The 27,148-nt window shown below is 42.4% G+C and overlaps 1 protein-coding gene across 1 annotated transcript; it reads right to left on the bottom strand.

Moving 5' to 3' along the window:
- Positions 1 to 7: 7 nt before the first annotated feature.
- Jupiter (microtubule-associated protein Jupiter) lies at positions 8 to 26,512 on the bottom strand. Its single transcript, XM_043417582.1, has 7 exons — positions 26,365 to 26,512; positions 26,153 to 26,255; positions 25,775 to 26,028; positions 4,934 to 5,328; positions 4,326 to 4,349; positions 2,760 to 2,846; positions 8 to 1,572 (listed from the first exon to the last, which is right to left on the bottom strand). The coding sequence occupies exons 3-7, from the start codon at positions 25,834 to 25,836 to the stop codon at positions 1,385 to 1,387; spliced, it is 756 nt and encodes a 251-aa protein (XP_043273517.1). The 5' UTR covers positions 25,837 to 26,028; positions 26,153 to 26,255; positions 26,365 to 26,512; the 3' UTR covers positions 8 to 1,384.
- Between the last annotated feature and the right edge of the window lie 636 nt (positions 26,513 to 27,148).

Below are 27,148 nucleotides of genomic sequence, written 5' to 3'. Positions count from 1 at the left end.
TTGTGAATGTTGCTTACAAAATTTTATTAATTGCCAGAGTACAAAAGAAGGGAATAAATCACGACTAATGTGATGCGATACAGAGTCATATAATTTAACTCACACCAAACGATGACTGATTATTTTTATGAAAAATGCGTAATACTCATATACATTTATGTATAATCATGTAGATATTTTTTTTTATTTGATGAATAATATTGGCAACTCGCGGTTAAATAAATACTTTCGTTACGTCGGACGAAAATTAAAGAAAAAGGGGGAGGGGTCGAAAGTAGGTCATCGAAGGCTTCAAGGGTCGATAGCAAATAATTGTTTTCGTCACTATTTAATAATCGTGAGGACACATATCGATAAATAATTATGAAAAAACGACGCGTGTGACAGAAAATGAAAGAAATGAGTAAATGACCAAAATTTTCTATTAATAATGCGATAAAGCATGATCGAACGAACAAAAGTGAGAAAAAAAACGAAAGAAACATACGAGCCTTCGAGTCGTAACGGAAAAATATTAGTCTCGTATTTTGAAAGTGCGTCGTCGTTCTCATTCTCCCGAGAGCAGAAATAAGGAGTGTAATCACCTTCATGTTCGTGTGTACGTGAATTTATAGCTGTACGTGTTTTGTATTTTGTATGAGTGAATGCGAGAAAGGCACGGAATTAAGAAAGCACTTATCATTGAAGTGGTGGTGCACTTTATTATTAATATTAATATTAATATTATTATTATTATTATTATTATTATTAGTATTATCAATAATGTCGAGAAACACAGACTATCTAATGTACAATTCCGATACGTCCGGGCATCGAGGAAAGCACGAGTCTGCCGGCCGACTTTGACGTCTACTCGATTAAATTTGATGTTTTCGTTCCAGATCGCGAAATCGTTTGTCCAATATTTAGCAACTCGAGACATTTCTTTTGTTTGATTTTCATTTATTAATATTATTATATTTCGAGACATATTTTTCGAGTCTCTGGGTAATCGCAGAGTTGTTTAAGGGGGGGGGGGGGGGGGTGGGAATAGAAATTTTCACCCTTTTTGCGAGCTTCGACTAATTATCTCGAGCATAAGTCTTTTGACAAAGGGATTAGAAAAACGAAAGAAAAAAGAACGTCATACGTGTCACTCGCGGTGAGATTGGAACGCTTTCGATTTCTGGAAGTAACGACGATCAATAGCAAATTGAAGTGAATAATTTTGGGGTTTTTTTATTTATTTTTATTCTTCTTGTCGGATCCTCTCTTTTCGTTGGTGTCCAGGGGGGGATGAGAGAGTCACGGAGAACGAAAGCTCGGGGGTGATTTTTCGGGATGTTTATTGTTTCTCTCAGCAGGAATGGCTGCTTTTTCTTGTTGCTGACTTCTGGAGAAACGTTTACCACAGCCCGGATGAATAACCACCCGGAGGCACACGAGTACGCGATGGTTGACCCTTGGTCGAGCCTGCCGGTGACGAGTCACTCGACTTGTCCGATCCGTTCATGTTGGATGAACCGTTCTGCATTGGCGCTACGTTGTTCTGAATGTCCGATGTGTAGCCAGTTCCAGTCACTGGATTACCGTCTGCGAATAGGAAAATATCTTCATAAATAATCATTCGTTTCTCAATCGCTGCCCCATAAAAAAAAAAAAAAAAAGATTTCTTCGTGTGATTAACAATTGAATCAAGTACGAGTGGACGTTCCAATGTTTCCAATACAATTACTATTCAATACGTCCTCATATGAAAATACTGTACGAAAATTCGTCGCAGTGATGACGATAATAAAATTGAAATAAAATTCAAATTCTAACAAGTGGAAAATGATTTATGAAATTATCGTCAAGATTTTCGACTACTTTCCATGTAAAGGAGTTTCTTTTCCTATGCATTCCGTTGTTGATACGAAACATTCTACAAAACGAATCTCAAGCAACGATTTTTACTGTCGAATTCGGTGAAGTTCAAATTTAAGAATTGATGAATTTAACGATAAATCCAATTCAGAAAGTGTCAATCGATTCCCAAATGATGCAATTTCAAAACTTACAACTATAACTTACCCTTTAATAATCTAGAGCAAGGAGGGCAATAAGTGGAGTGCTTGAGGAAGCTTAAACAATTACGTATGAAGTGTTGAAAAAAATAAAAGAAAAAAAAACAACAACGAGTAGCACAATCACAAAATCGTTTTGCAGATAAGCTTCAGTCTGGCTGTAAATGCTTCACACAAGTTCCCACTTCAACCTTGTCCAAATGATTTATGAAAAGTCTTTCGACATAAAAAAAAATTGTACTAAAAAGGATTTTTTTCTCTCACAAAATGTACTATAAAAATACTAAAATAATTCAACCAACGTAATTAAGAAGAAAAGTTTTTGGGGTTTGATCGAAAGTTCCTTCGGAACGGGATCAACGAACTTTGCGTATATAAAATCGACAGAGAGGGGGTTGAAGGTTGTGCAGGAACAGAAAGGATCGAAAGGTCGACACTCTGGTTGAGCCTCGAGCAGAGGCCAAAGGCACAGGCAAGTAAAAATCAATAATACGTTTCAACACGACGAATAAATTGTTTTCAGTTGTTTAAAGTTTTGTTCGAAAAGATCGAATTTCGACAACGGGACAAATCATCAAGGGTTTTAGAGAAAACGATCACGCCATGCGATGATCGATTGATCAAGGAGGATCGAAATGAGAGGCTAATGATTGATCCTCGTGTGACACGGGATCGGTGATCTCTCTGTGATTGCTCAAGTGGGTACAACGTTACCTCTACTTTTTCGTGCGCTGCGCCTCAACGGCGTCACGTAAACTCCGTCTCCGGTAACCGGGTTGCGTGGCATGCAGGAAGATCCACCTGCAGACGTCGCAGAACAGGACGATCCGCCACCAATACCCAATAAAGCCGAACAAATTCACCCATGCATCCGACACAAACACAATATCGCCAGTAGCGATTATCATTGAAATGTGTTACTTATAAATATTCATTTTTTGTGTTAAACCTCACACGTTTGCATTGAATCGAAAATGCTTTCGAACATTGTTTCAATATTTGAATTTTTATAGTCACAATACAAAAATTTCACTGAACAAAAAAATCTTGCATTTTGAAAACTCTACTCGTGAGAATGGACCGTAAAACGCTATTTTGTAAACTAATTTTTTTATTTTTTTCACCCAATTATTGGTAATAGAAAAATTGTGAATTGACGAATGTAAAATACTGTTTAGACCCGAGGCCTCGAATGGCCCTAAAATTGATTTTTATTTTCGATTCACTTGCGAAATGTGAGTCAGGAGGGAAAAGATGGAAAATAATGGTTCTAAAAAATAGGATGATAATGAAATGGATGGTTTTTATAGCGCTATAGAAAACCAATGGAAAATGTCTGGCAGGGTTATGCACTTGTTATTTACGTACTTTTAAATCCCATTTGAATTTGAAAAAAAAAATGGAACGACTGAAAACTACTTTATTACTGAAAATTGTGGAGTCTGATAATCTTGGGGACTATTTCAGTCAAGAATTGAAAAGATTTTTACTACTTTTAATCTACAATACCGTTCATCGAGGTTCATGAAAATTTGACAAATTTTTACAGGATTTTGATACACGAAAATTTGTATTCTTTGGGATATCTCGTGAAGGAAAAAGTACAAAACAATGTCAGAACTACACGAGACTACAGAAGCAAAAAGGGGAAAAATGCGCGAGAGATACTGACGACTCTACGGTAAAAAAAAAAAAAAAAAATACAAAATTGAGAGAACTGTGAACATGTTTAGTGACGTTCGAATTATCAGCTCGAAGTCGGTTTGCAAAGTGATAGAAAAAAAAATCCACACGAAAAACCCAAGACGAATAGCGCACGAGATAAAAGAACACGAAAACAAAGATATAACAAAAGCGACAGGGGTGCAAGAATGAAATGATTGAAAAGACAACAAAAAGAGCGATCGATTAGTAAAAGCACGTTGAATTTCTAACTCAAAATATGTGTTTTGTTTCGTTAATAAAACGCGGACAGGCCTTGCCATCCAAAGGCTTTTTGATTCAAACGAATTGAAATAATTTAATCGTTTTTAAACTTCGATTAAACAAAAAAAAACAAACGCGAATATGTGCCGAGAAAAGCAAAAAAAAAAAACAAATAAATTCTTCACCAAATAACGAATCTCAAACAGCGTAGGAAAACTAAATGGAGAAACGAAAGAAACACAAACATATGAAACGGGAATGTGTTTTTCTTATTTTTCAATGTTGTTATTTCAACTACGTGTGTGTGTGTGTGTGTGTGTGTCTTTCTCACTTTATTTCTCGTTGCACACTTACGAAATCGTTTGTTTCTCCTAAAAGCTGCTTGCGAATAGTCAACAGTGGCAATTCGACGTACATGAAAATTGAATTATTTATAATAAACACAGAGACGATGTCTTTAAAGTCACTTTCGCCTGTATTGATATGTAATCAGAGTGTTTTTTATCGATGGATAAAAACATAATTAGCTTCAGCTGTAACTCGACGAATTTTGAACTTTCGCACAATTGGATAAAATCAGCTTTGACGATCATAAAAGTTCTGACGGACGAAAAGAAGATTCGTTCAGAATTCCAGGACCGATCCGAAACAATTTGAAGATTACGCGAAAATAAAAATTGCAAACTTACTAAATGCATTGGTAAAATTTTGAATTTCGATCACGGCAAGTGATAGGCACGAAAAAAGTTTACGCGAATTCCTCGGTGAAGTAAAGCTCTCTGGCACGAACGACATTAAAATTGAGTCAAAAAGAAAAAAAAGTTTGAAAAAAAACGTGAAAAGCCTGCGTGTAACACACATATTTTAAGGTAGCGAATATCGTATGAAAAATCGCACGTTTGTTGTTGTTTTTGTTATAAAAGAGGATTAGAACAAACAAAAACGTACGGATTCTGGGTTACCTGTGTTATCGTTAGTATTAGCGTTGCCGTTGATAATGGCAGTGCCATTGGAGCCAGGATGATGGCCGTTGGACGATACGATCTTTTCGTTATAAGAATCGTGACTGTCACCGCTCAGTGATATATTGCTGCGCGTGTGATTTTTCGTGTTTTGGATGGATGGGGCATCGGGAGGGCCAAACAAACGATTGTACGAATCATTACCGGGCTTGTTGACGCGCGGTGAATCGGGACTCGTCGTTCCGGTGCTCGAACCGTTGTTCTTCGGTGCTCCATCGCCAAAGAGCGCCGAGCCGAGTTGCGAGTGATTGTGATTTTTGACACGACGAGGGCTTGTCTCCTCTGGTGGGGCACCAAATATGTCGCTGCTTCCACCGCCGGGAGGTTTCAGAACTCTACAATTTAACAAAAAAAAACAAAACATGAATTAATAAAACCGTCCAACTGTATCATTGTGAATTTGTGCATTTTCAAATAATTGTGATGCACCGAAACAGAATCAACGAAAACTTCACGAAATTCGAAAATCACTTCGAATCCAAAATAAAATGTTCAGGACCCAAAAAAACTTTTTTCAAACGATTTATCCTCAGCCTCATTGTCTCAGAGACAGTTTATAGTAAAAAAAGTGTTTTTTCTCGATCAATAGTGGAATGTCGAGCAGCTTCAGTGAGCCTCGCATGGACCTAAGGGGAGCACAAAATATTTGGAACGATCAGTAGGCAAAATGAGTAAAATGAGTCATGGGCAGATTGAGTTTTAAGCTCCAATAGGGGCGTCGGTGTGTGCCTATGGATAAAGAACAAAAGAGGCACGAGTTTGAGTCTCGTATAGCTAAAGTGATGGGACGCGTGCCGCAAAATAACACCCTTTTCGACAATTAGAGACTCCCCTGCTGCGACGGCTCGTTCTCCGAGCGGCGGTGCTCCCGCTCTCGTTAATTACGATTCCGAGCGAGCGGGAAGGTCGGATCGTTAACTCGCGGAGATTGACAAAAGTTGATGATCTCAATTAAGGAGTAGAGCGAAGAAAAAAACGGGCTTCGGTTTTGCTCGGTGGATTGGACGGTAACGGCGAAAACACCGCGTTGTTACAGTCGCTCTGTCACAAAACTAATGAGAATAATTGGAAATTTGACGCGGTATTCGAGAGAATTTTTATTTTCACAGCTCCGCAACAAGCACTTTAAAATGGCTCGATTTTCAATCGTGGTTTTCCAGCAGATTCAAGGCTTTTCCATCGAAATTCATATCAAATTTCATGTATTCCGTTATGAGCTGTTTTCTAAGCTGCATAAAAAACGTCGAGGACGTTAAGTGCAATTGGAGACTTTGGTTCATGGCACGAATGCCACGGAATATTAACGAAGCATCCGGACAGTACTGCAAGGATGCAAATAATGAGGATATAATCGATCGATCGTAGGATGAAGGAATAAAAAAAATGGTTTTCGCACAGAGTACGAGGCAGGATGGGTGTGTCCCGATGAGATCGGAAACGTTACTGGAGACGTTTACAACTTAATCGTTCTGTGTGTATATAAATATATATATACACGGAAAACGACGCCTCTGCATCTATTTCTCTCGTTCATGAACTCTCCAACGTCTCGAGGTTCGATCGTCGGTGTTAATCAGGCTAACAACTTGTTCTCAAGAGTCCAGACGTAGCCGCCAGAGATCCGAGTACATTAATATCGAACGCAGATGGAGTTTGAACGTGAAAGCGGAAACACGGAATTATTTTAATCCATTTAATTCTATTTTCAACTGCGCTCGTAATACGTTTGGATTGACCAATCAACGTGGTGAAAATCACCATTATTCGGAGCATCGTTTCAATGTAGAAAAGCAATGCGTGCTACGAATTTATAATCTTCCATGAAAAAAGGGTGCGAAAAACCAGTTTGCAGCTGCTTCGTTCCCCTTCATCTCGACAGCCTCGAACTTTGAAATAGAATTTTCTAGAGATATTTTATTAAGGTTGTTCATACACGAAACGATTTTCTTAAGAAAGTCTTGAAATTTACACAGAGTTTCAAGACTTTCTTAAGGGTTCGTTTTATTGGTTATTCAGATAAACGTGTTTAAATTTAAAGAAAAATACACGTTACGAAGTTTATGAAAAAGTACACAATAACAATGAAGTATATAATTGAAGGTTTGGGAAAAAAATCGAGAAGATTGTCTTACAGTAATAAAGATAAATTACCTTAAAGATTGAACGAAATTGGTAATGAGCACTCGTATAACTTCACATTTGCTTATTTCAGATTTTTTTTTTCTTGGTTTGAACGAAATTTCGGGTTCGGACGGTGATGGATCCCCGCGATTAATTGATGGTTTGTAATTTCATTCGCCAAAAGATAAGTTAAAAAAATGTATTTACCACTTCAAATTAATGTCTCTGACATTGAAGTGATTATATTTTTAATTAAAAGGAGTAAAAATCGATCCAATTTAGACACCCATAAAATACGATCCTTCGGGCACGATCTACCTTAATTATTCGAAGATCAGTCGAACTGGAATCCTTCCCCCGATTTCGGCTCCATTCAACGTGAAATGTCAGCGCCGATTAAATATCGTGCAAAAAATAATGTTCGCTTTCTGAAGGATTGACAAAGAATTTCATTTTCAAACACCAACTCATTCCCGAGCGACTCTGAAACGTTGTCAAACAGACCCATCCGTTAGGACATTTTTTTTGTTTGAGTTTTTTTCCCCTCTCCGATCGACAACCACACTAAAAAAGTTGGCTGATAATCGAAGAAATAGGTCGCCCGCGTATTTGATCATTCCTATCTCGAGCATGTCAGAGTCGATGATTCTTACGATCCGAGTTCGACGGAATGAATTTATTCGCGACATTTGTACTTGGACGTGCGCGGTATTCGATCGATATGAGAATTTTAAGACGAGAAAATACGAAGCAAAATCCAACTGTTGGAAGCCTCCCGGCCTGCTTCAAAGTCAACGATAATGGGAGAAAAATAGTGAATGCCTCCGTGATCTCGTGCCACGAGGAGAGACAGAACCACCTGGTGAAATGAAATATGGATCGCCGAATGAGAGATAGAGGGGCAGAGCGAGGCGAAAAAAACGAGGACACGCTTTTGTTTGGTACGTACACGAGTTCAGATATATTTTAAATATTTATGTAACACGATACATTTGGAAAGCATGCACGGAGGCCTCCGGAGGTTGGAACTTGGACTCGGAACCGGTGACACGAGGAGGAGGATTTTTTTTCGCGTTATTCACCTACATTCGTCGATATAACTGTATGAAATGTACACACAGAAGCGCACCGTTTTAACGAAGAAAGAAAGTACCGAATGAGTGTGATACGACCGTACCAGCCTCGCGGACGTCTCTGAACTACAGGCCTTCCGATAAATCTAATTCGTCCTGTTACAAAGGTCGATATTATATCGGTCTCGTGAAAATTGCCTTCCCGCAAAACTTCACTCTGTATTTTACTGATAAATCCTCTTATTCTCTTTTTCATTTTTTCTTTGTAACTCTCGCGTTTCCCAACGATCTTTCTTATGTTTCGGTCACGCGAACTTCTCGTTTGCTCCTCAAAATACGTCCGCACGGTACCACAATTATGTGCTTCGATTCGACAAAAATATCTTGCAGTCCCATTCGTGATTCAATTCATAGAGACGAAAATATTATCTCGGGAAGAACTTGGCTTCAGTACTTCGGGGCACGCTGGTCTCTGCTTCATGGATTTATATTGTTTCATAATTATAAGCTTTTCTCTGTCGTCCTTCGTTCTTTATGCTCAGAGTATTTCCGATCGGAGGAGTTCTACCGCTGCTCAAGCATTTTCATCATTCGTTTCCGGCCAATTATACGATCAATCAATTTATTGTGTTTCTCCCTCAGATACAAACTTCCGGATTTGTTCCGGCTTCACGAGCTTCGAGAATCTATTCTACGAACGATTAGTTCACGATCGGGATAATCGATCGCGAGTAACCCATCGATTAATCTGCAATTCAACGGAAAACAATCAAAGCAGTTGTTCGATGATTGGAACTGCAATTTTTTCGTGTCAACATTGAATCTTCAATACGTGCAATCACGAATCTCTTAGCACGGTGCGTTTCTCGGGATTTTCGTTACACTCGGCGAAACATCGGGAATATTTGACGTCGCTGCATTCAATTAAGGCGCCGTACTCACGCTGACAGGAACAAGAAGATTCTCACTTCAATCTTTTCTCATTCCAAACTTTTGACGATCTCATCACAGCAGCTTGCAACAAACGTTAAACACAATGAATTCCGCGAATAATGATCGGGACGGCGTTGAAGGGCTCGTGCATAATACTGCGCTAATGGACAGAACACGACTTTTTTCCCCTTGCCAAGAACTCGTCTCTCCTCGTCGTGGGAGATTGATGCTCGAATGTTTCGAGTCATCGTCCGTGACACGGATATCTTCAGATCTTAGATAGCGAGGAACTCTCATTCAAGCTTCTCTCTCTTCACAACAAATGGAAAAATGCATTATTACGAGTGTACGCGTGATCAAAATCTGCGCATGGTGCAAAAAATCACGAGAACGAATCCGTATTTTTTCGAGACTCTGAAGTAGGGGTGCAGATCGATTTTCTCCCACTAATTGATTATCCGAATCAATCTTTCAATTGTGAGCTCGATTTTTTAAATACCGTTCTACAAATCGATTCGGTAAAAATTTACATGAAATACACAATCCACAACGTCTTTTCGCGAATTTCGTATTCTCGCGTCGCGTGAGCTCTGAGAGTCGTGAAGTATCCAGTCAAATGGAAGAAAAGTTGACTGGTTTTTCAATTTCTCTGTTTTTTAAAAATCATTCTCATTATTTATTATTTCTCATTGAAATTCACCGAGTCGGTTCACGATGGATCGATCTCGGGGTACTCAGTTTATTATGAAATTCATTTCTCGTACCTTGATTCAATTCGATTCGATGAATCGATCTTTTTTTTAGCAATCCTGCTCTGAAGTTGCGATATTGGAGCGAACGTCAAACTCGCTCGCTACGAAAATTGATCCAACTTTGAATTTCGAAGCCCAAATCACGAAAATGGGAACAAAAGTTTCGATGGCAAATTTGTTGGGTCATTTGAAAAGGTTTTTTGAAGTGATTTATTATTCAGATTTTATTTTCCAAGCAGAAAAGACTGGAGAATTTTCTTCAGTGAATTGTAAAAGATCGATTTTTTAATCGAGTAAAAGATTTTGTAACAGGGCCGTGCTCTGGGGAAGAGCGAATCATCAAGATGAGAAGCTGATCAGCGAAACATTTTCCTTTTCGCGATGAATCCTGCAGCAGACTTCCGGTGAGGCTGGTCGAGGCATCGCAGAGCCGTAACGACTTCCGGCGAGCCGTGGGGTACCGCACAAACGATGGTAATTGTGATGAGCAGCGGCGGCAATGTTTTCTCTACATTCCGGACGAAAGTGGGTCTCCAACTACGGCAAAGCTAATCGCGTTTATCTCGGACACGAAAAAAAGGAGAGTGACTGAGTTTTAAACGGGTCCATGTTGAACCCGGAAATTATGAATAACGTGGCTGTGTCTCACAACAATAACACGCTGCATTATACGCCGCGAGCGTTGTTCTCATCGCGTGTCCGAAATTAGAAAACGAGACAGAAGGAAACGAACGTTTTCGGGCGAATTCGGATCGCTCTTCATGTTCAGCAAATCCCTTTATTTTCCATTATGATAATTGATCGTGAATTTGAGCTTTTTTTGTTCCTTTCGTTCGTGACTCAATGGGGGATTTATCGCAGTGAAAATTCCTGGGGGCTGAACGACGCCGAAGTTTGCAGCGTCGTCTCCAACGAAATGAAGGAAATAAAGATTTGCAACTCACCAATTTTTGATTTCACTAATCATCGGTGTAGATTGAAAAACTACGAATTGAAAATTCGGCAGGGAACAAAATTGGAGATTCCCTGGAATTATTTGAGGGTTTTCTTACAGCATTTCGTGGGACTCCAACGTTGCGAACTTCAGCGCAATGGGGTTTGAAATATTGGATGCAACATGCCGACGAAATGGTTTCCTGGTGGGAAAATACTGTTCTAGGAACGGCCACGGACAGTGGGAACTTCTCCGACTGCCCGAAATGACCGCGGATAATTCATTGCACGTTTAATGCTAGGAATTTTCTTCGAAGCAACAGTTCATCAAAAAGTTCGTGAGTTATTACGTATAAAGATGCGTAAGGGATATGTAACCGTGGCAATGGAACTGTCACACACGCACATGGGGTTTCTCATTGTTCGAGAAAAATGTATGGAATTACTTGAAGTGCGTACGAAGCAGGCACTCGACGAGAGACACGATCTTGTGAGAAAACGTCTGGGAAAATCTGCGGTTGGAATACCCCTAGTCAGCTGTTGCTCGCACACACGAACGATTCATCAAATGTAATTCCATGTTACTCGTTACTCCTCCGTCAGCAAGTTTAAGGTAGGACAGCGAGAGTCGAGAAAGAGAAATTCAACGGGGGAGCAGGTCACTCGAGAGTTCATTGCGTAAGCCAGGCAATTATTAAATCAGCTAATTGGACGAGCAACTTTTGCATCTTCCGTTTCGTCACGATGGTCACCGTTCGAGTATCTTCAAAGCAAAGTTATCGTGCGAATTTCAACTCAAAAGATTCCTGCAGTTGGGTACGCGGTCACGGTTCGTTGGCGTGAATTTGAGAAAAAGTTTAAACTGATTGAACAACTCTAGAGACTTGAGGCCTTGTATACACTTGCAGCGGGCGAAAAAACGTGATTTTCTTCTGTTTTTTCGACGAGAAAATAAATGTTTATTGGAAAACTGTGAACGACATTCGTCAGTACATATGTTCGTGTACTTGTACAATTTTTTTCACCAATAAATTTATCAAAATGGCGCCACCTCAGCTGTATTCCAGCAGCACCTTTTTTTCAGCATCAGTTGCGGTGGACCCGATTACTAAAAAATTATCTATTAATCCCATTCACATCAAATTTATACCACTTATTTATTATAATCATAGCTTGAGTCTGGACGAAGGATTTGCAAAAATTTTGATTTAAAAACAAATGACGACAATTTTAACAAAAATTCATTTTTTGAGGTGCTAGATTTTCGGTTTTTTACTATTTTTTTTCCCACAAAATACGAAATCCTTCGTCCAAGCCCTGGCTATTATCACAATAAATAAGTGGTATAAATTTGGTATGGATTGGATTAAAAGTTTTTTAGTAATCGGTCCACCGCAAAGGTATTTTTCAACAAAACGATTTAACCCTTAATAGTCACACGGGGTATATTGGACCCCAGCTGTTTTTCGACCGACGATACCAAATAGGAATTTCAAGAAAATGGGACTTGTGGTGCCCTCGGTCGATAGTTCGAACCTTTGAGAAGAGAGCCTCATCGTTATTATTTGAAAGGGCCCGCTTAGTTTAGTTTTGGTAGTCGATCGAGTCAGACCGTGCGAAAATCTGAGATCCGATTCCACCCCAGCGTGACAAATTTAACTAATACGACCTGAAAGCGTGAATTCTCAGGTTTATAGGACGAGTTGATTTTTTATTTTTCATTGAAAATTACGATTTCTACATCAATGTTTGTGAAAAAAGTCATTTTCCCTGCATTCCTTTCTTTGACATTTTTTTAAATATTAAAAATAACACGAATAGAATAAAATCGTTATGGTCGTTTGTTAAAGGTTCAAAATACATTGCAGTATTTTTATTTTATTTTTTTTTACAGTTTTTCAATTATTTATCGTTCCCCAAAGTGAGTGGGATACTTTGGACCCCGTGTGGCTATTACGCCAGAAACTTGAGGTGTGACCAGTAAAGGTTAAAAAACCGATTGCTGATTATATTCTTCAGACATTGTACTTGCAGAATATTCAATAAATAATTTCAATTTTTCCACCCATCACAAGTGTATACAAGCCCTCAAAAAAAGAAATTTTCGCATTCCAACTCCGCGTTCTCAGCTTCGATGGTTTTTTTTGTTAAAAACTAAAAAGCTCTGCACAATAATTTCCAACATTTTTCTACAGTTTCAAAGGAAAAGAAAAAACAGAGTGAAACGAATGCCGCGAGGGAGTTTTTTGCACCGAGAAAAGCTTCTGCTTCGGTCGAGTCCGTCGACGTTTCTCATCTTCATCGCTGCGCTCGTTCTCGTCGTAGTCGTCGTCGTCGTCGTCGTCACGTAATATAAGATTATCGCGTGCTCGTTGATTATACCACGCACCGGGGCATACCCCACGGCAGCCCCTGGGGCGTGCACCCGGGTGAGCGGGTACGTGTGAATCGGAAATACACACATGGATATGCGCGCGCGCGCGCTTATATATAAACGCATGCATTTATAAAGCTCGAGCCTTGATTTGCTGGCGGGTATAATTTTGTGACAAACTCATGAGATGCAGGATGTCGCGAAGTCTCAAGTGAACGAGAAATAAGGAGACGAAACGAACGAGGAATAACACAGTGTGCAAGTGGTTTCTTCGTTGGGCGTTCGTCCGTCTTGGCGAAGACGAATTGATCGATTGGATTAGCTCTGAATAGACATACGTACGAATTAAATACGAAGGAGAAAACGTCTGAGAAAACGTCTCGAGTTATTCGTGAATACTCGAGTAAATTACCCCGCTCATTAGCCACGGCAGGTCGTTACTTTTGTCGATTAGTTTAGTCTGTGCGAAGCACACCCACAGCCCACACTGTTTCGAGACAATTGAGACGAGCCTCGATTGAGTTGCTTCGAACATCTCAGACTGGCATCCCCCATAAATTGACACGAAATAATCGAGTGAAAAATTCTGAAATCAACTTTCTCGTGAGTTTACATCGCGGGCCACGGCCCATAGATTCGACGCAAATGACTTTTTTACCTCCATTTTGAAACCTCCCATTGAAATCTATTGAGTCCCTGAAATTTGTCGCACTTTTTTCCACGTGGAAGAGACAAACGCGTGTCGCAATGAAGCTTCGAGCTTTTTCTAGTGCAGTGAAAAAAATGCTGTTCTCGCGTGAGGAACTGCGTCTGTGCAGCTGTCAAAAGCCCTCGTCCATTAACGGGGAAAAGGGCTGAGCAATTTAATTGAATTAATCGCATGCACGTTAGTATCCATCGTCGTTTCCGTGGCGGTTACCGCTCGATCATCGATTCGACGGTTGCCCAATCGACGGACAGTTCCGGCCCTCCCTTCTCCGTTGGAGGGCGAGATTTTCCGTCGTCAGACTCCGCGAATATCGTCGCTCCGAAGATCGAGTGACGTTCGAGGCTCCGTTTCAGGGGGTCGAACGTGCTCCGGTGCGCGTAGACTCGACCACGAACTTAATCGTGCTCCGGTACATGGTTGAGTAGCAGCCTTACAAAGGAAGCGATTTGTCAGCGAAAACGAACTCGCATGATAGTGGCTCGCGCGCATGTATTTTCAAGAGCCGGGAGCAGGGCGGCTCCTTACGCAACCAAATCATGTTGTCACACGCTCGCCTCGTCCTCGCCGTTGATGTCCGCCCGGATCATGTCGAACGTACAAAACGAGAAGATCGCTCGTGGCTGATGGGCACGCCAAATGGAAAATCCATGCGAGCGATCTATCGTATAAACATTCGATATCTCGTGGCTGGAGCAGAGCGCGCACGATTGGAATTTACGAGAAATTAACCGATCGGCCAATTACGCCTCCGTTTGCTCCGATCGAGCACGATGAACGAGCGCGCGTCTCGCTCGGTTCCGGTGTAAAGCGCATCGATTTATCGCTCCGTGACTCGCGACTATTAGCGGACTGCTGCATGCACACACACACACACATTTATATATATTTGTATATTTATGTTTAGATATACGTGCAATTCACCACTGCGGTTATGTCTATGCTCGTTCAGTTTGACTATCATTCGTTCAATGCTCGTGGATTTTTTCCCCCTCCATCTCTCCGCACTTCTTTATTCTCTTAGTCTACGAATAAACGAGACCCTGAATTTTATAGCCGTTCCTGTAATTGGACGTTAAATTGCGACCGCCGGGAAAACGCTCGAATGTTTTGAAACGTTCGAGTTTTTCATGTCGCTGGTATATTTACTTAGATGCAGATTATTGCGAGCTGCTTTTGGAAAGGTTTCACTCCATTATTTGCGTTCCTGAGGTTAATTGCACGACGTTAAATCGCACGGAACTCAAAGCTGTCGTTTTTCCTTCACATTCTCCATACTTTGAGAGAAAGGAAAGCTTTTTTAGGCAGAAAAACGACGAATTTCCGAACGCAGAACCGCAATTATATTGCTTGAGTGCAATCAAGGTTTTTCACTCCAACAATAGATTCGCGAAATTTCAGGTCAGCAGGTTATCGAACATTTAATGAAGAATGAAAACTTGAAAAATCGTGGAAAATATAAAAAATGTAAGGAATTCACAACGATGATAAAAAAATAAAGGGTTACCGGATGCTTAAAAAAGATATTAACGACAGAAGTTGGAAAAATTGCAGAAGCAGAAGCTTTTTCTATACAACTGCGATTTCCCAGAGGTTATAGGAATCAGTCCAGATTTCGAGTGTCCCAATTTGCGCCACCAAAAGATACGGTAATGCGAAAGGAATGCCTTAAGAGGTCCCATTTTCCACAGCTCGAGGCAACTTGCAGTCAGAGAAATCGTTTTTCCGCGTTTCCAATGAGCCGAATTGAAAGTGACGTTTTTTCTATCGTTAAATTTCAATTTTCCCATGGATAACCGTTACTCGTTTATAGACACGTTAATTAGCGTCGAGGAGGTCGAGCAGACCTCTAAATCACGAAGGATAAATTCTCGAGAAAATATCTCGCGCGCGGCCTCTCGATAAGTACGCGTGGGTTTCACCATAGAAAATTTAGTTTCGGAGCCAGTGACGCGATCGTTCACGGCGCGGAAACCGAGCTGAAGATTCATCAGTGCGTTCGTTCACACTCGAAAAGCAAGTGCATTCACCAACACGGAGATGCATATGCACTCGCGTTTTTACCTGAAGAAACTCGCGCGCAACACACCGCTGAATCATACCAGCCGAAGTGGATTTATTACGGGGAGCGCAGAACTCGCAAATGTGGTGAGTTCTCCGATCGGTTTCCCATCCACACTTCCGGGTTTGTGTATTTACGCGAGCGTTTCAACCAGATCTAACAAAGTGAAAGGACACCACTCGCCGATATAAATATCTAGGGGCGCTGCGATTATACATCATCTCGTAAATCCATGTAAATATATAAATATATTTGTACTCCGCGGAGGGGCCGCAGGATCGATTTATCGCTGAGCTTCGCCCCTCGCCTTAATTCACAAAACTTTATTGAATCTCTCCGGTACTTCTATATTCCCTCTTTTCTCCTTATTCTTCCTCTTCCCTCTCTCTTCCTCTTGTGAACTGTCAGTTTCTCCGAGACTTTTATTCGGAACGAATTTGTTGCGTATACTTCAAGTAACGCGAGCGCGCGAGACCTCACGCTGCGTGGAAAACTGTTGAGAATACCGTTTCAGATCCTCGCGGCAATAATCTGTTCCTCGCACTCCTTGTTCCTCCAGCCCTCGAGCCTCTTCCTCTTTTAACTTTTTTCACATTTTTATATTATATTTCTATCGTGCAACGTTTCCAGGCGGATAATCTCCATACAAATTGCTTCAACTTCTGGACCAAGATTTGCTCTCGAAACTTTTTCATCTGATGGTAAATTGATGAAAGATGGATGAAAAATGCATGGATTCTCCCCAATTATTCGTAAAGTTATTCGTCATCCGTTCGCGTGACCGTTTTTTCGGTGGCGCAAATTGGGGCACTCGAAATTTGGGGAAATCGCAGTTGCATAGAAAAAGTTTCTGCTTCTGCCATTTTTCCAACTTCTATCGCTAACATCTCTTTTAAGCATTCGGCAACTCTTTATTTTTATCGTCGCTATGAATTCCTCACATTTTTTCTATCTGTGCGACAATTTGTATGAGGAATTTATAATTATTTAGTATACGAATCATTCAATAGAAATTTTGCGATAATGGAATCTCCATAAGCTCCCGTATAAATTTTACGATTTTTCGAGTTTCAGTTCTTCATCAAATGTTCGATAACCTGACCTGAAATTTCGCGAATCTATTCCCATGCACATCTACTTTGCTGTAATTTAAAATCAGTCTGCAAAATGTTGGGGTTCGTGAAAGAAATAACTCAAGTTTTCTAATTGAGGTCTAAATATTCGAGTGGAAGTGGAAGAAAAACAAAATGAGCCAACAAAGGTTTTTTTAGCTCCGTCAGCTGACGGATTTATCGTCGAGATTTGAACAAATATTGAAAACCTCCAAAAATACTGAGTTCTGAAATTTGTGGACTGCGAAAAACAACGTCAGCGTCGTCGAATGTTCGATTGTAAATAAATGCACCGAAGGAATTGATTTCCTCGTTAAAGTCGACGTCACGTTTTCGCACTTCGAAGTCAGCTGTTTCGTCAAAGCAAAAGCTCGGTTGGCAAAACGCGCTGATAGCTTAAAGGGGGAGCCCCGAGGCTTCCCTTTGTTTTAGAGTCAGCTCTCGAGCGATGCACGAAAGTACCTATTCGAGTTTTTTCATGTACACACATAAAATACGATCTGTTGTCAGCCAGCGTTTTTTTTTGTAGCGAGCCCTCTTTTTTCTGCTTCCTACGCGGAATCGAGCTAAGGGATGAAATCGAGACGGGGTTTGTCGGGGGGCTGGAATATTCAACAATGTGTGCAGTCAGAATGCAGAGGATAGTAGAGCGAGACAAAAGAGGCTAACATTCGAGGCTTCCCGGATAGATTTCTAGCGTCACGTTCGCCTTCTGACTACCCCCTTTTGTTCACCGACTTGGTCGACTCCGCCGACGTGGTCGTCGCCGTGATGAGAAGCCCCGAACACGCTCCCAGGCAAACCCTTTAACGAGGAGGGGTGGACTGGCGACGATTTTTTTTACTGTCCCGTGCCGACGCGTGCCCAAAGCCTTCTCCATGGGATCGAGTTGCCAAACGATTTTTACCGAAACCTTGACAATGCCGCACGAGAATCGGCGGCTTTTTGCGTATCGTTTTTCCCACTTTGAACTACCATCAGCAATTTTCAACAATTATTTTTCAGCGAGGGATTAAGACAAACCGATTTTTTGCGTTGGCAAATGGACGCAAAATTTTTCATGAACATCTCGCTGCTGCTCGAGACTCGGCGAGCAAACCTCGCCACCCCGAACGACGTGTAATTAGGCATCATCTCCCCGGAATAAATGTTTCCCTCGAAACCTCCATTGCACTTGGATCGAGCGATTGCGAGCGGCGGACTGGAGCTCGCAAACGCGTCGGTCTTCTCCTCGGCAAATGAGCGATATTTCAAGTCGTTACGCCGAAGTAGCCATCGCGCGATAATGTCGGAGAGCAACTTCATTACAAAGTAGCTAAACGTAATTGCGGATATTACCGAAGGAAAATGATCCTCGACGCCGCAGCTACTCACTGCGTTCGTAGCGACGACGAGTGTCGCGGAAATACAGTGGATCGGAGCCTTCGCGTGGTGAAGGCTCGACGTTAAAAAACCGCGGTTAATTACGCAACGATATTTGTGGCTTTTCACTCGAAACACTCGCTCCGATTTTTTCGATGTCAAGCCCTCGTCACGCTTCGAAAAAAAAAAAAAAAAAAAAAAAAATCGAAATTGACCATCCTTTTTTCTCCGCCTCGAAAATGATTTTCAGCAAAATTCTTGAATGTTTAGAAAAAATGAACGTTCAGGGTTGCCCTGCAAAAGTGTTCCTCGGCGGCCGTTCTCCTAGTCGTTTTTGAGGAGTTTCACCTCACCTCGGCCTCTCATTTTGCCCTCGTTTCTTCGACACATGTGTCTGCAAACGCGTTGTCGAAAGTGGGCCTCAATACTCGCATTGCGTAATTAGCGTAACTCGATCTTCCGAGGGGCCGGTGCACGGTATGAATTACGCATATACTGGATATTCGATTCTTCCGGGTCTTTCATAGATTCATGCACTGTCGATTTCGACGATCTTTCTATATCGATAGGAAAGTATCGATTTACGAAAACGAGTTGAAGCGACGGAGGCTGGTCCATCAGTTCGCTTTGTCACGTTGAATTATGGAAAGACAGCTGATTTCGATTCCAATAAAAATTTGAACGAAAGCAAAAACAGAATGGAAATCGAGGCGGAGGAAATTCTGGTTGACAAAGCGTCGACGAAAGCAACGACGCAGTCGTAACAATCCCTCGAGTGTGAGTGAAACGATTGAAACGTCGATCGTGACAGAAGCAGCAATCTCCGCGCAGTCCGAGTGATTTCCGTAATCGGTAAATCGTGGAATATTTCATCGATTGACTCACCTTCTGCGCAATTATCATCGAGTGGATGACAAGTAACGCGAACATCGAAAAACCCCGTGATACCTAATCGGTCGATCAGCTGTGGGAAGCAAAAGAGTAACCGATAAATTTGTGTGCAAACGAGAAACGAGAGAATCGTCCGAAGTGGAGTCGCTGCTGGGAACGAGAACTGAGCGTCAGCGCGTTGTATTTTTACAAATTTTTACAAATTGTCGGCTGTCGAGAGGCAATGGCGACGCTTCGAAGTAATTCATTGACGCGAGCTCTTACGAATTAATTGTCGAAGAGCAGTCACTTTCGTGCGAGAAGATACTTTCAAATGAAAATTCATCGATTTTCCGGTCGTAATAACGAGCTCGCGTTCGTTTTCGTTCGTGGGGACTCCAACCAAGTCGAAATGCCTGCGAGCTATAAATATGGGCTTGGTTTCTCCAATCGACAATTAACCTTCTTAACGAGAGCTCTCTAACGAGGTTAACAAAGTTACTTCCCCTCTCCCCAAATTAAAGAGAACGCCGTGCACAGGCATATCCATGGGGAAACGAAAAAAAGTTGCGTGGGGTTGCTCCACGAACGTCTTCCCCCCTCGCATCCACGAATCGAGTTAAATCCGCCGGTTTTTTCTTTTCGTCGTTATTTTGTTTCTCGAATCGATGCGAAGCTACTGTTTCGTTGGAGACACGCACGTGCTCACATGAATAACTACAAGCACAGAAATGTCAAGCCATCGCCTTGACTAAGGCTAGCCGAGAATAGACGCAACGACGAAAATCGATCGAATTATTTATTCAAAGCCAACGCCGCCGGGGCGACTCACACGTGCGCGTACATTCAAATTTCATTCACCTTTTCAATTATGCTTTTTACCTTTTATTCGCCACGTTTACATAGTTGTGACGAGCGTGAAGTTGGGAAACTTTGGAGAGAGAGAAACTTCGATCGGTCTTTATCGTCGGCGAGTACCCAGCGAGTTCAGGCTCCACTGCTTTTACTGCTATTCGTTGAAGTGTCGAGGTATAATTTCGCCATTTATTATTGAAAAAAACGGCGTTCCTGGCGCTGTTTAGGGAGGAGCCTCGTTACATGGCGTTACTACTTTTATCGCACCCGGGTATACCGCGCGTTTCGAACGTCATCGCACTTTCGACACAAAGCCTTCGCTGTCTCGAGTGTGTCGAGTGCGAGCACGGAGAAATGAATTTGTAATAAAGAAAGCATTGTAAGACTCCAAGAGTTTTCCTTACGAAGGAAAATTGGGTGCCTCGAACACCGGATTCTTCAGTCAGATGTGCTGGAATGCGCGAAAATTTTCAGGAATCCTGCACAAAAATCTTAGAGTACGTAAAAAAAACTCGACTCAATCGACTCTTTCGTCCGCTCTCGGCGAATCGTAACCCCAAACTTTGATCGACGTGTAACGCGTTCACGCGCGGTTTGAAGAAAGCGAAAAAACGAGAGGCAATCGGCGAGGGAATGCAAACATTCGACTGTACCGGAAACCGACGTTTTCCTCACCGTTCAGCATATTTCCCAGCATATTTATAGCTCTTTAAGTGCGCGCACTGTTCTTCAGATCTATTTGAGAAGGCGCGGGGGAGACTCCTCGCAGCCGCTTTCGCGTCGGTGAGCATCCGAAGACGCTCTTGACGAGAAAGCGTTTGCGGAACCGAAGCAGCGCTGCACGAGAATACGATCCCGCACATGCACACGTGCGAGAGAGACCCGGGGCTCGAGAGGATCTCGGAGAAGGCGAAATAGCGGAATTGTCTTGTGTATTGGAAGTTGTTCGCTCGTGGAACGTGCGAGGCTCTCGGCTCGTGATGCAACGACGCGGGCTCCTCTCCGCGGGAGAGAGGTTCCGGTCGAACGAAAGGCAGAAAAAAAGCGGAGAAAGACAGCGGAAGAGGAAGTGGAAGGAGAAAAAGAGGGGGAGGGGGAAGCGGAAAAGCCTTTATCTCGAGCGCGACCCGTTACGCCTCCGTGTTTAATTAAGCCTCGAATCGTTCTCGCGGGGTCCAATAAAAATCGATAACGAAGTTACCGTAGATAATCGGACGCATGAGCAACACACGAGCAAATCTTTTTTCTTCGCATCGAACGAGCCGAGCGAGCGCACCGTTACGGAGCTCAGAGCGAGGAGAGAACTCCGATAAGTCATAGAACCGAAGGTGCTCATTGTGTGCGTGTGTAGGAAAAAAGTATAGCTATACAGGTACCTTCGAAGGTATACACGTGAATAGTGCGGAGAGGAACAGCGACACTGTCACGCTTTCTAAGCTCGAGTAGCAACTATCGCGGCGACAATGCACGTGTCCGTTTACACGAAGATGTCATAGTTTTTCTGGCTCCTTATTTCTTCCCGAGCTTCCCTTTTACCGTCGATCCAGCAGAGCGGGGGCTCGGTAATGATGGAAACGGGCCCCTTTTCGTCGGGACTACAAATTTTCATTTCACTACGAGAAAAATAGGATTTGAATTGCTTCTGCGTTGTGAGACGGAGACGCCGTATAAGAAGCTCGTAAAGGAGAAGAGAAAAAACTACTAAATTGCTCGTAAAAGGCTATTAAAGTTTATTGGCCGGGATATGAAGATGTAAAATAACGAGAAAAAGAACGTGGTAATTTGGCTTTCAACTCCGCTTTCATAACTCTGTGCTTTCTGCGGAGGTTCCGTTTTGAAAAATAATCGTCACTCGAAATGAGGATTCTGATTGAAACGATCGGGTTTCTAGCTGACGAAGCAAATATCCGTGCACCGCGGTCTCTCCAATTTCTTTCGATTCCGCGCGAATAAAAATCTGAGTCACGATCGTCTGTCCAGTCGCGGATGGACCCCTGAAAAAGAAGGGCCACTTCGCTCCGTGGGGACAATGAAGAGGGCTCTGATCGCGGACGGTTCATAATCGTGTCTACATTGTCGTCACAACGGCCGATACTCCAACGAAATGAAGGAAAAAAATATTTGTAATTGACCAATTTTTTATTTCACGTAGTACGATGCAGGTTGAAAAACTACGAATTGCAAATTCGAGAGGGAACGAAATTGGAGGCTTTTTTGACACCACTTCGTCGGACTCCAACGTTGCGAACTTCAGCATCATCTGTAACGCGGTAAAAGCCACAGTAGACCACTCGACGAGGAGATAGCGAGACACACTTGTTTAACTCGATGTTAAATTTTTATGTGCGCGCCCGTTTAATTGTATGCGTCGACACGTAAATGGGAGTTCGAAGCACCCGGTGAGTAAAGATGAATGAACGAGCGAAAGAGAGAGAAAGAGAGAATCGTATGGAGAGTCTTTAACGTGTAGGAAACCTTGAATTCGCACAGGCGATTCAACGGAGAGTATACCGCAAGCTGACCTCGTCTCGCAAGCATGCAAGCAGAACGTTTAAAAGTTAACTGGCTTAAAGGCCTCTCTCGCGCGCTACTGCGAGTGGTGGTGTTCTCGCGGTGTTATCGTTACGGCTCTCGGACTCTACCTGCCCTCCTTGTTCCACCTTTTATTTCTCTTTTATCCCCCCCCGTTTGTGCGCCGCTCGGTTCGATCTCCTTCCTTCGAAACTTTATTTTGCTTCATCCGAGTTCCTATCGCAATGTATTAAAATATTCCCGCGCTCTTATCGATCCGTATCTCGAGGCAAACTTCGGGCTACGTTCCACTCGCGCGCGCGCGCGAAAGAGGCTGAAAAACAGTCGAATCGCTAATTATTAAAGGGCCGTTGAACGGACAACAGAATCGCGCTTTCGGACGCCGATCAACTTTGTTTGGGACTCCGAAAACGAGACTTTTTCTGATTTAGAACGATCGCGTATAAATCCAATTCCAATCGTCATTCTTCGTTGTTCTTGCGATATGAAAATGTCGAATTTCGTGAGGAAGAGAAAACGAGAGTTACCGAAATTCCGCACTCGATGAAGACACTCCTCGGAACTCTGCGTCCCTTTAAAATATCAAGAACGCACCGAGAAAGCTTGAGACGTGTTGACCGACACGAAAATTACCCTCGCGTGCAGACACCCGTTATCGCGAGAACAGATTTTTCTTCTATTCTTATTTCTCTTTCTCTCTCGCCGAGTCTTCGCTAAAGTAGCTACTTTCACCCCCTTCTCGCTCTCCTAAAACTCTATACTTGCCCTCAATGGACACTCGGATTTCCTATAACGATAGTGCTCCGTGTGCTTTTCGACTTGAGAATTGACAGTCTGACACGGATTGCACGACACGCGGAGAAACTAACCAAAGGAAGTCTCCCTTTCCCGATACAAACACGATCATCCTTACACACACACACACAGACGCACAGCGACGATACTTTGAATCCATGTCGCTCGGTCTGTAATCACCAAATACCGGAAAACTACTGTCAAACGCGAGACTCTTCTTCGCAAACAGGAAGTAGAAATATGATCCGAATACGTTTTAGAATAGCGTACGAAAACCGCGCCATTTCTCAAGGGATTTGACAGTAGCGACGAATCAGCAGACGAATGGGACAATTCCTGAAAAATGGAACATCGAAACGACTGCGGAGAAATTCTCACTCGAGCTAACGAAGAATCGAACACTTCGAACGTGTGATGAAAGCGAAGGAGCCAAACATTCTTCACTGCATTGATTATACACGGAGATAAAATTCCACTAATGAATACTATGGCGCCATAGAAGCAGGGTTTCGTGTCGTCAAATTTATTTATTCTTACGAGCATACATAGTCATTTTTTGTGAAGCGAGAGAACTCGATGAAAATCGATGTCTGATGCTAAAACAAAAACAAAAATGCTGGGTGCCGTAGTAAATTTATAAACATTTTGGCACATCATCGATGCTTGTGTTCGAGCTCCCCGAATTGTACTGTGTTAAACTGCTAATTTCGATTGTGAAAATAGCAAAACGGCTTAATAATTCTACTTTACAGTTCTTCATCGAGTCAACATGAATTTTACAATGTTTCCTCGGCTCCTCGGTTAATTACGTAGGAAAAAATAGCACAGTTTGAACCTTCGTCGGAGCGAAATGCGCAATTTCGAAGTTTTTATTCGGAATTGACTTGGAAATTACGTTGGTTTTGGTAGAAACTTCCAAAAGCCTAACACTATGGTGTCTCAGTAATTTTTACAATTTTTTTGTGTAAATATTTAAGCGCGAATGAGATTCTGCCAAACTGAGAGAAAAAAGTCATTGCAACAAGGAAATGTGGCAGTACGGGGTGCCAATGAAATAAATGATCACCGCAAGGTTAAAAATGATTGAAAGACCAAAATTGTTTTAGATCAAACTGCAGATTCATTCTCTCCGAAAACATTGCAGTCGAATGCAGAAAACTCTTCCAACAACGTCAGTTTTTATTGAATCAATAACTTTTTTTTCTCAGTGCATGTAGCGTAGTAAGTTTTCAAACATTTCGGCGGATCAGCGATACTTGTATTCGAGCTCTTGGAATTTTACCACGCTCAACTGTAAAATAAGCAATTGAGAATTCGGAAACGACACGAAAATAACGTTTTTGGTAAAAACCTCGAAAATGGGCGATGTAGCTACACTATGGCGACATAATAATTCTTACTATTTTTTTTTCTCTCCGTGTATTCGTCCGAATCGTTGAAATAGAAGTTCAAAAACTTTTGCATTCACCATCATGATTTCGATGACGATTAAATTCAAGTTAGAACTTCGATTTGGCAGTTCTATCGAGTTTTCAACTTGGAATAGTAGAGAAAAAAAATTGGCTCGATTCCTCCATTTTATAACCCTCGTACAAAAGTTCCACAATTTTTTGCAATGGCTATCGGTTAATGACACTCATTCACCTTCCAATCTGATAAGAATTAAATCATCCGGTTAAAATGTTGAGTAGCTGGATGGCGCGGTCGAGTGTGAATTTCGATAAATCATAGTTAAGTGAAAAAAGGAACGTGCTCGTTATACCTGCGCGAGAGACGAGGAGAATTGAGGAATGAAAAAAAGAGTCGAATTAATGAGTGTACGTTACAACTCCGTAGCCTCGATTCGGTATCGCGATTACACCGGACCAAACTTCCTCGAGCGTTAAAAGTAGCAATGGTATCTCGAAACCCGGAAGAATCGAAAAAAAAGAAACGTTCACTCCCTTTTTTGCGGGGTGAGGAAAACACGGAGGGATTATTATTGGATTTTTGTTGGTGGAAGCGCGACAGTTTCGTTTCTGAACGATCCGAGCTCGGCATGAAAATCTACCATTTTCGTGTGCAGCCAAACGAGCGGAGTTCCAATTCTCAGTTTTCATTTTATTGATCCCGAACTCCCGCGCCCTAATTTTTGGCTTTCACGATCCTTGGCTCGGTTCGTTGAAAAAAAACGTCAACTACAGTCGTTGAATGGAAATTAAGTTCGAGACATTTTTAACGGGTTTTCCTCCAAAGAGTCAGCACTCGTCTCCAACACTTTCCGACGTTTTCCGATCATTGTTCGATGCTGAAAATCGTTACCTTTTTTTCCCGTAGCCCACGTTGTCAAGTTCAACGTGCCTGTAAGCAGCGTATGTCGCCATTTCGTCCGAGCGTACGTCGAGTGTTATCCCTTGCTTGTCGCCAAGTGCTCAAGCCTCTCTCAGCTTTCCGGGGGGGGGTTCGTGTTTCGGGAAGTTTTTCGTTCCCTTGCTCGGTAACACACTTATTTACTCTCGTTTCCTTTCTTCTTATGAATATTTAACCGAAAGAGTGAATACCACCACCGGGAGACACTGTCGAACAAATTGATGCGTTTTTTTCATCAGCAACCTTTCGAAGGATTAAAAAAATGCAAAACTACAAAGTGGAAAGGTTGATAATGAAAAAAAGCGGTCGGAAGCGGAGAAATGATCTTACAATCGTGCAAAAATCGAATAACTTCGAGCGAGAAACGCGTGCGGATATCCTCAGGGCCCTCGTCAATATTCCGTACGCGAACCTTCCGCGTATATTTATCTCACTGAAAACAAAGCCACGTCTTTCTTAAACGGAAAATTGGAAGCTCGTTTTGCGCGGATATATTTTCGTACGATATTCCGAAAGAAATTTCTCTCGTTGAAACGTCCTACCAGGAGGATTATTCCGTTTTCGAATTTGAATTTCCGTACAGCTAGACTTCCGTTCGCCGGTATCGCGTCCGGACGAGAGACTGGCGGCGGTGCCGGTCAGCCGTGCCGTATATAACGCTCTAGCGCCATTCTTGTGCGGTCGGAGTCGCGGCAGCGCTCATAGAGCTCGAGCGCAACTCCCTCCCCCTCGCCGGTACGATGATCCTCCCACCACGACTTGCCAGCTGCGCGTTACCGGGACTTTTACACCCCCGCCGACTACTCTTTTTCTCCTTCTCCGCCGACTCCTTTTCTCGGTTACCAACGCTTTTCCTTCTTCTTCTTCTTCTTCTTCTTTTTCTCCTGCATTTTCTCTCGTAAAATACGCTCCCGCGAGTGGCTCGAGGAGCGCCCCTGTGCAAGAGCGCACCGAGGCTTCCGTCCACCCCCGCTGGAGACTGAAAAGCTTGAGATAGGCAAAGAGGAGTCGCGGGAGCAGGGAGGAAGAGAAGAAAGACGCTGACGTCCCCGTGCATTCACCTCAATCAATACGAAGAGAACGTGCAAAAAAATCGCAGTTTCTTTTTCTTCCTTCCCCCAAACTGCGCTCTGCCCAACACTTTTTTCCGTTGCTATTTTTTCGCCTCCCATCCTTAATGATCTCGGCTAAAAACATTTTTCCATATTCCTCTTTTCTCTGCTCGTGCAGCACGTCGCTTTTCGATGCACCCGCACTTGGCAACCCGCTCGCCGCTCTCTATATGCACATATTTCGCCTTCTCCGACTCGCGCAAGGCACGAGATC

This window comes from Venturia canescens, chromosome 4 (assembly GCF_019457755.1).
Source record: "Venturia canescens isolate UGA chromosome 4, ASM1945775v1, whole genome shotgun sequence".
NCBI classification, from domain to species: domain Eukaryota; kingdom Metazoa; phylum Arthropoda; class Insecta; order Hymenoptera; family Ichneumonidae; genus Venturia; species Venturia canescens.
The sequence above is the reverse complement of the archived record's forward strand: the minus strand, read 5'-3'. Positions and strand labels throughout refer to the sequence as shown.